This window comes from Phocoena sinus, chromosome X (assembly GCF_008692025.1).
Source record: "Phocoena sinus isolate mPhoSin1 chromosome X, mPhoSin1.pri, whole genome shotgun sequence".
Lineage (NCBI taxonomy): Eukaryota > Metazoa > Chordata > Mammalia > Artiodactyla > Phocoenidae > Phocoena > Phocoena sinus.
Genome location: NC_045784.1, coordinates 62,182,439 through 62,197,910, shown reverse-complemented (window position 1 = coordinate 62,197,910; position 15,472 = coordinate 62,182,439). Strand labels below are relative to the sequence as shown.

The 15,472-nt window shown below is 44.3% G+C and overlaps 1 protein-coding gene across 2 annotated transcripts in view; it reads left to right on the top strand.

Annotated features, from left to right (window-relative positions):
- Nucleotides 1-14,338, top strand: part of HDAC8 (histone deacetylase 8) — a 247,874-nt gene extending 233,536 nt beyond the window's left edge. Inside the window, exons 11-12 of one of the 2 annotated variants that reach the window (XR_004348095.1) lie at nucleotides 12,929-13,001; nucleotides 13,766-14,161. Coding sequence is in view for 1 of the 2 variants with exons in the window: in XM_032620122.1 (XP_032476013.1) it covers nucleotides 13,766-13,788 (23 nt within the window). In the remaining variant the exon portion in view is untranslated. Of the gene's footprint in view, nucleotides 1-12,928; nucleotides 13,002-13,765 lie in introns of both variants that reach the window. The other variant, XM_032620122.1, reaches the window with a different exon arrangement.
- Nucleotides 14,339-15,472: the final 1,134 nt, after the last annotated feature.

The window sequence follows — 15,472 nt, the reverse complement described above, 5'->3', positions numbered from 1 at the left end:
AATTTTATGTATTTATTTATTTATTTTTGGCTGCATTGGGTCTTTGTTGCTGCGTGCGGGCTTTCTCTAGTTGTGGCAAGTGGGGGCTACTCTTCGTTGCGGTGTGTGGGCTTCTCATTGCGGTGGCTTCTCTTGTTGCAGAGCATGGGCTCTAGGCTCGTGGGCTTCAGTAGTTGTGGCTCACAGGCTCAGTAGTTGCTCGCAGGCTCTAGAGCACAGGCTCAGTAGTTGCGGTGCATGCATTTAGTTGCTCCACAGCATGTGGGATCTTCTCGGAGCAGGAATCAAACCCGTGTCCCCTGCATTGGCAGGCAGCTTCTTAACCACTGCACCACCTGGGAAGTCCCAGTATTTCTTCTTTCATCATTTCCTTTCCATGTCAAAAACTTCCTTTAGCTAGTCATTTAGGGTGGGTCTAGTAGCAACAAATTCTCTTAGTTTGCCTTCCTCTGAGAATATTTTCATTTCCCCTTCATTCCTGAAGGACATTTTCACTGGATGTAGAATTCTGGGTTGACATTTATTTTCTTTCAGCACCTGAAAAATGCTGAACCACCTCCTTCTGGCCTCCATGGTTTTTGATGAGAAAACCACTGTCATTTGAATTATGTTTCCCTTATAGGTAAGCCTTTGTTTTTGTTTTTCAGCTTTCCAGATTTTCTCTTTTACTTTAGTTTTCAGGGATTTGATTATGATAGATCTTGGTTTGGATCTTTGAGTTTAGGCAGTTTGGAATTCAGTCAGCTTCTTTAATCTGTAGGGTTCTATCTTTTGCCAAATTTGGGAAATCTTTAGCCATTATTTCTTCAAATACTCTTGCAGTCCCACCTTCTTCTCCTCTTCCTCTGGGACCTTGGTGACATGACTGTTAGATCTTTTATCATAGTCCCATGTGATCCCTGAGGTTCTGCTCATTTTTTTTTACTATTTTTTGTCTTTTGTTCAAATTAGGTAATTTCTATTGTTCTATATATTCCAGTTTACTGATTCTTCCTCTGCCCTCTCTGTTCTGCTGTTGAGCCCATCTGTTGAGTTTTTTTTATTTCACTTATTGAATTTTTCAGTTCTAAAATCTCCATTTAGTTTTTCTTTATTTCTTCTATTTCCTTGCTGAGACATTTTTTTTCATTTGTTTCAAACATGTTTATAATTGCCTGTTGAAGTATTTTTATGATGCCTGATTTAAACTACTTGTCGGATATTTCCAACATTGCTGTCATTCTATGTTGGCCTCTCTTGTTTGCCTTTTCCTCATTCAAGTTAAGAGTTTTCGGTTGTTGGTATGAGTGATTTTCTATTATATCCTGAACACTTTAGATATTTTTATGAAATCCTTCACCTTATTTAAATCTTGTTTCAGCAGGCTTCCTCTGACACCATGCTGGCAGGGAAGGGAAGCACCACGCCATTACCTCCAGGTGGGGGTAAAAGTCTAGGTTCCCCACTCAGCTGTCATTGACAGTCTGGGGGGAGGAGGGGCACTTCATTACTACTGGGCAGGGGTGGAAATTCAGGCTCCTCACTCGACCTCAAGGTACCACCCTGGCCAGGGATGGCAGTGGCACCTTGTTACTGCTCCCCATGTGGCCTCCACTGACACAGTGGTGGGTGGGCCTCCTTGCCATTGAGCAGGGATGAAAGTCGTGGTTTTTCACTCTTCCTTTTCTGACACCACCCTCATGGGGTAGAAGGGAAGCCTGGCTACCACTAGGCTGATTTTTAATTTTTATGTTTCATTCATTCAGCAAACATGTAATTGGTATTAATATGTGCTAGGCACTATTCTACATGATAGAGATGTAAAGAGGACAGGTGAAGGCCTTGCCCATCACAGAGCTTACATTCTAATGGGGGAGATAGACAGTGAGCAAATAAATAAATATTTAGTGGTTGGTTACTGATAAATTTGGAAAGAGTGCTATTTTAGATACGATAGCCAGTAAAGGCCTCCCTGAGGAGGTGACATTTGGGAATAGAGTTTAATGCAGTAAGGGGAGGAGTTTTGCAAAAATTGGGGTGAAGAACATTCTAGATGAAGGGGAGAGCAGGATCAAAGCTTCTTAAGCAGGAATGAATTTGGTGTATTTCATGTATGTATGTTTTAATGTGTATTAAAAAGAAATATTGGGGCTTCCCTGGTGGCGCAGTGGTTGAGAGTCCGCCTGCCAATGCAGGGGATGTGGGTTCGTGCCCCGGTCCGGGAAGATCCCACATGCCGCGGAGTGGCTGGGCCCGTGAGCCATGGCCGCTGAGCCTGCGCGTCCGGAGCCTGTGCTCCGCAACAGGAGAGGCCACAACAGTGAGAGGCCCGCGTACTGCAAAAAAGAAAAAAAAAAAAAAAGAAATATCAATATAACTACCACATCAAACACTTTGATTTCACAGACACCTTGCTTAGGATGAATTTAAGTTTTTTTTTAACAGTGTAAGAGAGGTTTCCACATAAGTGATATGTGAACATGGTGAAATTCTTAACAGTACTGAAGTTTAGGAAACAAACCTATCCCTGAAGTAGATAAAATTATTAGCCCCATTTAACATAGGAAAGAACTTAGGGAGGTTGATTAGCTTGTACAGGGTCGCACAGCAAGTAAGGGGGGGAGCTGGGATTCCACATGGGAAACTGAAGATCATACCCAAAGTTCAGAAGAAGAAATACAGAATTTTCTTTCTGCCAGGTAGAGCTGATGGTTGTTGTATGCAACAAACCAAAAACTTTTGAAGAATAGTTGGAGGCCTCTAATGTGTTTAATTAAGCTTTTTTTTCCTGTTTGTCCAAAGTTTATGCCTAAAGCAATTATATCACTTTAGTCCTCTCCAGCCTTTAGCTCTAAAATAATCAAGGGGCAAAAGGGGTGTTGGAACTTATTAGAGAAAATAAGGTAAACCACTTAGGGTTCTGGAATGACTAACTGTTGACAATTGTCTCCATCTACCCGGAGGCACGTTAACCAACTAAGATTCAGGTGCTGTCTTTAGCACTGCCGCCAAATCCAGCAGTGCTGAGGGGCAGTGTATGCCAAAGTAAGCAGGCCCAACCTCCCTAGCCTTGCTGCCAAGGGACAGCCTTTGCAAGATTCTCACCACAGAATTCCAGAGGAAACTCTGCAGACATCCCATCCCATGGACTGCTCTGCTGTACCTGGACAGGGACATCCCCAAGCTACAGTCAGGTCACCAAAGAGCTCTCAGTGTTTGAGAAAGGAAAGCATCTTTATAGGCTCCTGGTTTACCCACATCCTTCTCCCTCTTTGAAGCTCCAAGCATATTTTGGAGGGAGATTTCATAAAGATTTCTAAATTGAGTTAGAATTTCAAGTCTATTGTGACATGCAAATTAGTCCTGCTTGCCCGTTGGCAGCAATGCAGCTGAAGTGCCTAGAGACGGGCCATAAAATGAAAACATCAAAGTGATTAAATGTGCCCAAAGAGCATAATTGAGTGCATGAATAAGAGAAAATAAAACAAATTGATTTTCTCCAGTGCCAGAAAAACAGAATAATTGAGAACAAAATAATAGACTTTGAAGTAATCAAAGTGAGGAATGCACCATAGTGACATAGAAACAGCCAGTTGTGGGAGAGATTTATTATGTTTCTGTTATCATTTTTACAACTTTAATTTCATTAGCTAATAAATACAAATCAATTGGAAAATCAGTCAACCAGAGAGGAGGCGGTCCCCAGCCAAGATTTTTATTCACATCTCTAAAACAGGCTGAGGCAGTGATCCTTTATTTTCATAGGTGCACATATCCCCCATGAGCTGGAAAACAAGTTCTGGGAGGCCTCTCCGCTTTGGAGGTGATGATGTTCTGCTCTGCCGTCACTTTCCACATATAGGTTTATCGATTCAACTTTCCAAAGGATCACTTTTATACCCCGCCAAGGTTTCCAACAGACAGAATTGCATGAGTACAGCATCTTGATTTACCGAGATGACATTTTCATGGCACTAACCGGCACCTATGGTCTTGCACTGGGTCATTCTGAATTCACGTAGTGGTGGCGGTAGTGGCAGCTACAGCAGCCACAGCACCTGCCACTCTCGCAATACTGCTAAGCATCTGTGGGTCACTGCTTCTATCATCATGTTCCACCCCCACTCTGGGCGCACCACCACCACCATCACCACACACACACACACACACACACACACACTCACACACACACAAGTGACACTGAAATTTAACCAAGAAGGCCAAGCAAGAGTATGCCACCCCTTTGGTGTCCAGCCTGGCAGCCACAATGCTAGGGAGGAGCAGGGGAAGGAAGCCAGGCTGGGAGACTTCTTATGCTGGCGGTAGCGATAGAGCATTGGGGACACCAAGCTATGCTGAGACCAGGTGCTTGAATATCACAGAGCCAACATGAGACCACTGCAGAACTATTTTTATGGCTCCTCCAAGGAAGGAATCCCTCCACCCCACTCCTTGGCTGTTCATGGGTGGGCTCAGTGGTGCTTCACTGCAGGATCCACAATGATGGCTGATACAGTGGTGTTTTTTCCTTTCACGGGACCTTGAGCTACCGTGGCAGCTGTTGGCACTTCCAGATGTTCATGACACCCTGCCTTCGGGGCTCCACAGTTAGAGGCTATGCCTTTGGCTCCAGTAAAGGTCTTCGGGACCATAGGGACTGTAAGCCAGGGTGTGCAGAACAAGTTGGCAGTGCTGGGACTGGCACTACTTGCTAGCTACATCAGGATGGCATGGTTCATAGATTGTGCCTGCCAGGCAAATTTGTCCTGGAGAATTTCTCTTCCAGGAAGCACCTAGAAGCTGAAAGGAATCTCTATGACCTTCTGGTGGCATCCAAGGCCCAATCAGGATGTACTTTGAGGGGAACAGGGAATGTTAGCACTTTGCTCTTTTGTGTAAGAGAGCGAGAGTTTGTCTCCAGTGCAGGCCTAAAATCCCAGCTTCCATTTCCCACTGGTGTTTGGGTGGAGGAAAATGGAGCAAATGGCTTTCACAACTCTAAATCATTATACAGATGTAAGGCTGTATTATTCTTCCTGCTGCTGCTATTCCCATTACCCTGGATTTCCCGGCCCAGAATTTTTGTCTGAAAAAGAAATGTGGAGAAAGCTCATGGACCAAAGAACCTGGAGCTGTGACTCCAAAGCGGCTGGGAGGCATCGCCCAGACCGGCAGATAGACTGCTCGAGGCTGAGCTCCACGAGCTGGCTGGCTGGCAGGCATGCAGCACACTCCTGTGATGTCACCTCTCCAGTTACTTGTGCCTACCCCTCCACATGGAGCCAGCAGATTTAGGCACAGGAGGGGAGAAAAAATGAATCATAGGCTATTTTAGAAATCGCTTCGATTCCGTTTGAGACTGCAGTAGTCCCTTGCAAGTTAAGACCAGAGCACCCGAAACATTAGGGTAACATCCTTTAAGTGCTGATATCCTATAAATGCCAGAAGCCTGGGGGATTAATTCACAGCCTCAGGTTCTAATTCAGGTCAGAGGCAGGAAAGTGGTAATTAGTGGTTATACTTAATTGTCATTGAAAGGCTTTCTGATAACAGGGGGGATCTATATTCCAAGAAAAACAATATAGTTGACAATTTAGAGCTAAAAACTAAAGTCAGCGATCCATTTCAGCACATGCCCAAGGCTTCATAGAAATCCTTTGTTCTGCCATTGTTCCCAGGTAAAGAGTGAGACCCTGAAGCCCGGTGTGATGGGGCAGCAGCTGGGGAACTTGCTCTAGCCTTAGATCACACTAGATGGGCCTCCTCCCCATCTTAAAATTGTTCAGAGGCTCCCCATGGCCTCTAGGGTAAGACCATGGTCTTCTAGGCTCTTGATAATCTGGCCTCTGACCATCTCTGCAGCTTCATAGCACACCTCCCACCCCTGTCCCTGACCCTCATCCTGTGCTCTGGCCACAAAAACTTTGCAGGTGCCTTTATACATCCTGCTCTGTATACATCCTGCTCTGTTCCTGCTGCCTGGAACATTCTCTCTCCCTTTGCCCTTCAAGATGCCACCTCCTCCGTGAAGCCTTCCATGCCCTCTCTTTGTATGCCCTCAGCACTCTGTACAGACTGGTATTATATGGGCTTGTTGCTAATGGACTATGATCTGTTTGTCTCCATATATGCCTTCCTTGCTAGACTGAGCGCTCCTCGAGGGCAAGAATTGTGTCTTGTTCTCCTCTGTGGCCCCAGCACCCAGCATAGGGCCTAGCCCACTGTAGACATGGGGAGGGGGTACCACATCCAAGATTTGCAGATACTAAAGGCTCATGGCAGCAAAGCAGCCCAAGCACCAGCTGTCCAAAAGTGATCCCTTTTATAATTTTTCCCAAAATGTGCCTCATATACCTCTGCGTGAGAGACAATTTGAGGTGACACAAAGACATTTTTCATTTAATAGTCATATTTATTTTAATGTATGTTTTAAAATCTAAGCACAACATTATTGTTGTTACCATTATTGTTATCATTACTTAGGATAAATGAGGCCAAAATAAGTATTAAAATGTTGAAAGTAAGTTGATATAAAGAAAAAGAGTTACTATTAATACAGATGTTAAGTCAATATGACAACATTCCTGAAAGGGGTACTCCTATAATGAAAGTTGGAACACTTTTCAGCAGTCCTAAATTCACATATCTGTTCCTCTATGGTGCCACTCAGCCTCCAAGGGTTCTGGGGTCGCCCCCAACATTCCTCCAAACTGCTGTGATGCTGACAGTCTTCAGAACTTATTTGCCACTTAGCCTGGTGGCATTGAGGCTCTTTTTGTAAGCATATGTCAGCTTACCTCAACCATGTCTCTAAGGGCTTTAAGAGCAATGGCCAAGCTTTAAGCCTCTGTGGCCTAAATGGGATAGTGCTTTATCAGCTGCCCTGTAGCTCTAGAGATGTTCATTCCTTCAGTGAATATTGATTGATCAATTCCTGAGCGCTGTTGAGGGGGCTAACAGTAGTGATAAGCAAGACAGACACATCCCTGCCCGCATGGAGATTGTGAGGGGAGACAGACAAGTTAGCTAATAAGCACGCAGGATATGTTCAGTGTGCTAAGGATATTGAAGAAAATAGAGCAGGATGATGTGACAGAAAATGAGTGACTGGGGGTGGCCACTTAGACTGGGTAGTCATCAGGCCCCTCAGAGGTGACTTTTGGATTGAGACCTGAGTGATGAGAAGAGTCAGGAATGACAATATCCAGGAACAGAGCATGCCAGGTGGAAGGAATAACACGTGACAAGAAGGGGGAGCCCTAAGAGGGAAAAATGATTCGTGTGTTCCAGCAACATAAAGAAGCCCCGTGTGGCCAGGACAGAGTGAGCAAAGAAGGTGGTGGCAGACAGGAGACCAGAGACGGGGTCAGACCCTGCAGAGCTTGGTGGCTAAGTAGTTTGGATTTTATTCCAGGTGTGATTGGAAGCCATAGAGGGTTTTGAGCAAAGGAGTAACGTGGTTTGACCTAAGTTTTAACGAAATACTCAGGCTGCTACATAGAGAAAAAGGTGTAGGCAACAAGGATGAAAGCAAGGAGACCAATGTTGAGGCTATTAGAGTTGTCCATGCAAGGGGTGACAGTGGCTTGGAGTAAAGTTATAGCAGTGAAGGTTGAAGGGAAGTGGGTGGATTTGGAAAATATTGTGGAGGTAGAATTGACAGGACTTGCTAATGGATCGATAGGGAGGTTGTAAATGAAAGAGCAAATAAGAATGACCCCAGTCAATGTCATGAAGAAAATAAAAAGCAAAAGGGAACTGTTCTATATCTGTACTGTCCAGTATGGTCACCACTGGCAACGTGTGGCCATTTACATTTAAGTTATTAAAATTAAATTTAAAATTCAGTTTCTCACTTGCACTAACCACATTTCAAGTGCTCAGTAGCCACAGGTAACTAGTGGCTACCATATTGGGCAGCATAGATATGGAACATTTCCATCATCCCAGAAAGTTCTATTGGACAATGCCACTCTACATTAAAAAGACAAAAAATTACACGAATAAAAAGACAAGCCACAGATTGGGAGAAATTCTTGCAAAACACATATCCAATAAAGGACTGTTAGCCAAAATATACAAAGAACTCTTAAAACTCAACAATAAGAAAACAACCCAATCAAAAAAATGGGCCAGTGATCTTAACACACACCTCACCAAAGAAGCTGTACAGGTTGCAATTAAGTGTATGAAAATATGCTCACTATCATTCACTAAGGAATTGCAGATTAAAACAATGAGTTCCACTACACACCTATGAAGAGCTAAAATCAAAACACTGACACCGCCAAATGTTGACAAGGATGTTGGAGCAACAGGAACTCTCATTCACTGCTGTTGGGAATGCAAAGTGGTACGACCACTTTGGAAGACAGTTTGGCAGTTTCTTCCAAAACTAAACATAGTTTTAACATACAGTCCAGCAATTATGCTCCTTGCTATTTATTCAAATAAGATGAAAACTCATGTCCACACAAAAACCTGCACATGAATGTTTATAGCAGCTTTATTCATAATTGCCAAAACTTGGAAGCAACCAAGATGTCGTACAGCAGGTGAATGGATAAACAAACTATGGTACATCCAGACAATGGAATATTTTTCACTGCTAAAAAGAAATGAGCTATTAAGTAACAAGATGTAGAAGAACGTTAAATGTGTATTGCTAAGTGAAGGAAGCCAGTCTGAAAAGGCTACATGCTGTATGATTTTAACCATATGACATTCTGGAAAAGGCAAAACTATAGAGACAGTAAAAAGATCAGTGGCTGCCAAGACTTTGGGGAAAGGGAGGGAGGGATGAATAGGTGAAGAACAGGATTTTTAGGGCAGTGAAACTATTCCATATGATACTGTAATGGTGGATATGTAACATTATACACTTTTCAAAACTCATAGACCTGTATAACACCAAGAGTGAACCCTAATGTAAACTATGGACTGTACTTAATAATAATGTATAAACATTCATTCAACTGTAACAAATGTACATTCTAATGAAAGATGTTAATAATAGGGGAAATTGCCTCTGAGGGGAGGAGGGGGACAGGGGGGTATGAGAGCTCTCTGTACTTTCTGCTCAGTTTTTCTGTAAACCTAAAACTGCTCCAAAAATAAAGTCTATTAATTAGCAAAAATAAAGTCTATTAGTTAGCAACAGGGACTTCCCTGGTGGCCCAGTGGGTAAGACTGTGGGCTCCCAATGCAGGGGGCCCAGGTTTAATCCCTGGTCGGGGAACTAGATCCCACAGGCATGCCACAACTAAAGATTTCGCATGCTGCAACTAAGAGTTCGCATTATGCAACTAAGAGTCCACATTCCGCAACTAAAAGATCCCGCGTGCCACAACTAAAAGATCCCGCATGCCGCAACTAAGACCCGGTGCAGCCAAAATAAATAAATAAACTTAAGAGAAAAAATAGCAACAACAACAACAAAAGACTAGAGTGCTCACCAGCAGCTAGTACTGGCAAAGAATAGACACTCCATAAGTGTTGATTGAATAAGTGGATGAATAAATGAGTCAGTCAGTCAATGAATCAATAGAACCCAAGCCTCCTGGGTCCCAATTCAGTGCTCCTTCTTCTTTTTTTTTTTTTTTTAACATCTTTACTGGGGTATAATTGCTTTACAATGGTGCGTTAGTTTCTGCTTTATAACAAAGTGAATCAGTTATACATATACATATATCCCCGGATCTCTTCCCTCTTGCGTCTCCCTCCCTCCCACCCTCCCTATCCCATCCCTCCAGGCGGTCACAAAGCACCGATCTGATCTCCCTGTGCTATGCGGCTGCTTCCCACTAGCTATCTACCGTACGTTTGGTAGTGTATACATGTCCATGCCTCTCTCTCGCTTTGTCACAGCTCACCCTTCCCCCTCCCCATATCCTCAAGTCCGTTCTCTAGTAGGTGTGTGTCTTTATTCCTGTCTTACCCCTAGGTTCTTCATGACATTTTTTTTCTTAAATTCCATATATATGTGTTAGCAAACGGTATTTGTCTTTCTCTTTCTGACTTACTTCACTCTTGTATGACAGACTCTAGGTCCACCCACCTCACTACAAATATCTCAATTTCGTTTCTTTTTATGGCTGAGTAATATTCCATTGTATATATGTGCCACATCTTCTTTATCCATTCATCTGTCGATGGACACTTAGGTTGCTTCCATGTCCTGGCTATTGTAAATAGTGCTGCAATGAACATTGTTGTACATGTCTCTTTTTGAATTACGGTTTTCTCAGGGTATATGCCCAGAAGTGGGATTGCTGGGTCGTATGGTAATTCTATTTTTTAGTTTTTTAAGGAACCTCCATACTGTTCTCCATAGTGGCTGTACCAATTCACATTCCCACCAGCAGTGCAAGAGGGTTCCCTTTTCTCCACACCCTCTCCAGCATTTATTGTTTGTAGATTTTTTGATGATGGCCATTCTGACCGGCGTGAGGTGATACCTCATTGTAGACAGCTACTTTAAATTTTTAAAGAATGTCATGTGGCACGTCAATATGTGGAGCTAAACAAAACAATTTTGGAAGCAAGATGTGGTCACGGGCTCCCAGTTTGTGATCTCTGGGACAGCTGTGCTTTACACCCATGGCACCCCATTTCATTCTCAAGTATCTTGGTTTCAACAATAAATTATATCGTCACCGTATCTCTGATGTACAAGATATACAGGCCCACATGGAGGTGGGAAAGTATGGATGGGGCACACGTAAGCTAAGGTGTTAAACTTCATTCATAGGTGGTCGGGAGCTGCTAAAGTTATTTCGGAGCAGAGGAGGCATGTGGTCACAGCTAGAATTGTGCAGGGGACAGCTCCAGAGGTGCGAGCACCAGTTAAGAGGCTGTTGCAGTGACCTGAGTGATGAGAACTGTTAGTAAGGTGGAGACAGGGGAACAGAAAGGAGAGGACAGATTTGGGAGACATCTTGAGGTTAGGCTTGGCAACTCATAAGATGTGAAGGGAGCTTGAACTAAGAGATGAAGAATCAAAGATTATCCAGAGATTGTGAGCTGAAGGGTTGAAAACACCCAAACCATGATCCAAAAAGTTAACTTTTGCTTTGCAAGAGTTAGAAGAATGAAAAGACAGGGAACTCCCTGGTGGTCCAGTGGTTAGGACTCTGTGCTTTCACTGCCGAGGGCCCAGGTTCAATCCCTGGTCAGGGAACTAAGATCCTGCAAACCACACGGTTTGCAGCCAAAAAAAAAAAAAAAAAAAAAGGATGAAAAGACAAGTTATATACTGAGATAGAATATTTGCAAATCATATGTGCAACAGCAGATTTTTATCTAGAATATATAAAGAACTCTCCAAACTCAACTGTAAAAAAATTCAATTAACAAACAACATGAAGAGGATATACAGACAGCAAATAAGTGCATGAAAGGACATTCAACATTATTGACCATTAAGAAAATGCAAATTGAGACCACAATAAGAGATCCTTACACACCTGTCAGAATGGCTAAAATGAAACCTAGTGACACCACTAAATGCTGACAAGAATGCTGAGAAACTAGATCTTTCATACATTGCTGGTGGGAATGCAAAATGGTATGGCCACTCTGGAAAACAGTTTGTCAGTTCGTTATAAAATTAAACATGCAACTACCATAGGACCCAGCAATTGCACTCTTGGACATTTATCCCAAAGAAATGAAAACTGTGTTTACACAAAAACTTGTACGTGAATGTTCATAGCAGCTTTTTGTGTAATAGCCAAAAACTGGAAACAGCCCAGATGTCCTTCAGTGGGTGAGTGGTTAAACAAACTGTGCCATGTCCATACCATGGAACAATACTCAGCAACAAAAAGGAAGGAACTTAATGCACCCAATAACCTGGATAGATCTTTAAGGGCAGTGTGCTGAGTGAGAGAAAAAAAAAATCTCAAAATGGATTATATACTGTAGATTCCATTTAGATAACATTCTTGAAATGACAAAATTATAGACCTCGGGACCAGATTAATGGTTGTCAGGCTTACAAATAGGGGGTGGAGGGGAGTTAACAAGGTAGCGTTGAGATCTTTGTGGTGATGGAATATTTCTGTATCTTCTTGTGGTGGGGGTTACACGAACCTATACATGTGATAAAATTTCATAGAATATACTCTTACACACAAACACTCATACACACACACACACACACACACACACACACACGAGTGCATATAAAACTAGTGAAACCTAAATATGGTCTGTGAATTATACCGGTGTCAATTTCCTGGTTTTTATATTAAATAATAATTATGTAAGATGTTGCCACTTGGAGAAACTTGGTGAAGGGTACCAAAAAAGGAATGAACTACTGATACACTGAAAAATTTGCACGAACCTAAAAATTTGCATGAAACTCAAAGGCATTATGCTGCTTGAAAGAAGCCAGTCTTAAAAGGTCACATACTGTTTGATTCCATTTATATGACATTCTGGAAAAGACAACACTTATAGTGATGGAGGATAGGTCAGTGGTTGCCAGGTGGTAAGAGGGGGAGGGGAGGATGTGACTGCAAAAAGTTGGCACAGGGGATTTTGGTGGGTAATGGGACCAGTCTGTTTCATGAATCTTTACATGTGTTAAAAATCACAGAACTGCACATACCAGAAACAGTCAATTTCACTGTATGTCGATTTAAAATTAAAAATTAAATCAGATAGGGCTTCCCTGGTGGTGCAGTGGTTGAGAGTCCGCCTGCCGATGCAGGGGACACGGGTTCGTGCCCCGGTCCGGGAAGATCCCACATGCCGCAGAGCGGCTGGGCCCGTGAGCCATGGCCGCTGAGCCTGCGCGTCCGGAGCCTGTGCTCTGCAACGGGAGAGGCCGCAGCGGTGAGAGGCCCGCGTACTGCAAAAAAAAAAAAAAAAAAAAAAAAATTAAACCAGATAGGCATGTGGGTGCTGATTTGTTTTTCTTTCCTTCCTTTGTTCCATTCAGCCATTTATTCAGCCATTTATTGAGCACCTACTATGTGTGAGACACTGTGCTAGACTTTGGAGATCAACCAAGAGTAAGGCAGCCCATGTCCCTGCCCTCATAGAACATCCTTCCTGTTTTAGAGAAGTGGTCAGTAGGGTTTGGAGCCCAGTATTTCTGCTTGGGGAAGTGGGACAAGGAGAAGACTGTGGAGGGACCAAGGGAGCAAACTTTTCATTCCTAGAGCCCAGTCCTGTAGGATTTCAAGTGATTGCTTTTCCCTCTAAGATTCTTAGACCTGAGGGCTGGGGGAAATCCCCAATTCGTATTTCACAGGTACTCATGAGAGAAAATGCTAGGAGGGTTGTGCCTTGCTAAGCGGGGGTGGGGGATGGGGGGGTAGGGGTGGGGGGGAAGAAAGGTTGGGGGCAGGGGAAGATCTGATGCAGTTAGTGAGATGCGAACTCTGAAAAGTGTTGCTGGAGTGTGTGTGTGTGTGTGTGTGTGTGTGTGTGTGTGTGTGTGTGTGTGTGGCTTAAAACAATCAGGGCTGGGTTCAGCTGAGTGGTTCTTCTGCTGGTTTTGGCTGGGTTCACCCAGCACTGCAGTCAGTCAGCTGTCAAAGGCCTCACTCACATGTCTGGTGGGTGGCTGGTGGTTGCTGGCATAACTGGGCCAGATATCTCTCACCATCCAGCAGTCTAGCCTGAGCTTGTTCATATGTTGGGGGTCTCAGGGTTCCCAAGGGCAGCAAAAGAACTAGCCCCAAAATGAAAGTGCCTTTTCTTAGCAGCTTTATTGAGGTATAATTCACATATGTTACCTGAATTTGATTTTTGTTTTCTCTCCTGTTTGTAGGGAATCTGAAGCATGTGGTCTAGTTGACAAAAAGAGATCAGGTTTCCAGAGCTGAGGAGCAGTGCCTGTAATGAAGACAGCGTGTTTATGGGAGCAGTGTGTGGAATTTGTGACTGCAGGGGAAATTTGGAAGAATTTTACTTCCTGAAAATTTCCAAGGGGCACCAAGTGGCAGCTGGCCTCCTGGGGTGAGGCAGGCAGGCACCCCAGAGGCCTCAACTAGACCTAGGGGAAGACAAAGATTTCCAACACTTGAAGTGTTTATTTTTTAAAAACACACAGATGCCGTTTTTAATCTTTGAAAATTATTTTTAAGCAAGTTGGGGAGGGGGTATTTTTATTTTCTTAAAGGAGACAGATCAGAAGCTGGAGGAAAGCATGGAGATTTGATTGCCAGTTTGTGGGGCGGGGGGAGCTGACAGGCAGGGTTTGGGCCTCAGGACCATCCAGGTGGAGCCTCGGGGGGTGGGGGAGGGGGGCTGGTCAGCAGACTGGGAGGTGGGGAGAAACCCACCCGTGTTGTTTTCAGGATTGCGGTCTATTTTGTTTTTTAATAAAATCTTTGAAAACCTACCTCTCTGTGCCATTGTCCTCGTTGTAAAGTACCACTGACAGCACACACAGTTCTGAACATTTCCTCTCACTGAAGTATCAAGAATAGCCCTGCTGCTTCCCTGTTCTGCTCTGACCCAGCCTGGGAGGCTGACTCTGAGAGCTGGATCCTGCTGAGGAACTAGTGTGTCTCCACTAAGTCCTGGGGACCGTAAGCCAAGCTCTGACCTGTGCTGGGGCCTGCCCAGGGCTCACGGGAATACAGGTGCTGCAACCATGGAAAGGGTCTTGCTGGCACCCCACGGAGGAGCTGTCCCTGCCTGCGGAGCCACTCAGGGATAGGAAGAGCAGGTGGCATGTCAGAGACAAGAGGGACATCTTGATGAATAGAAGCTACTTCCCGTCAAGTGTAGACAATCAGCACACTTGATGAAAATGGGATACAGTTGTGATGCATTGGTGTTACTATAACCTCAAAGGCGAAGGAAAGATGGCAAAATGCAGATGGGGGTGTCACGAGAGAAATGAGGAAGCAGCAGGGACAGCCAAACGTCACGATTTTGGAATTCGATTCGCCAAGTATTTATGCAGCTCCTACAGCTACTGGGACTTGGATGGGAGACAAGGACACGGCCCCATCCTGGCCATCTAGGAACTCCCAGACAAGGCAATGTAGGAGGGAAAGAACCAGATCCCAACATGCTTCGTGCTCTGTAGCCAACACGAATCCCGAGCTGCGGGAGCACTGGGGAGATAGCAATTCGCCCGGCGGGGGCGGCATCCCAGAGCGTTTCAAAGGGGATGATATTTGAGCTGGGCCTCGTAGGGTGAGTTGTATTTCTCCAGGCTACTGAGGGGGGAAGGGCATTCGGCAGAAGAGAGTGGAAAAAGCCTTGAACGTGTCCTAGGCTGGGAATAGCCAAGCTTTTATTAAACAGCATCGGGGCGCCTGGTCGGCTAGGAATACCAGTCACTTCAAATGCCCACTATCCTAATTATACACTCTCGGCTTAAGGACAGTTTTACTTATGCCAAAATGAAGGGGGGTTTTAAAAAATAGAAGAGGGAGGAGGCGCTGAATGGGGCAGGTGGGGTGTGGGGAGGCCAAGGAAGGCAAATGAGAACTCTGAATTCCCAGCCTGCAAGGGACCACCC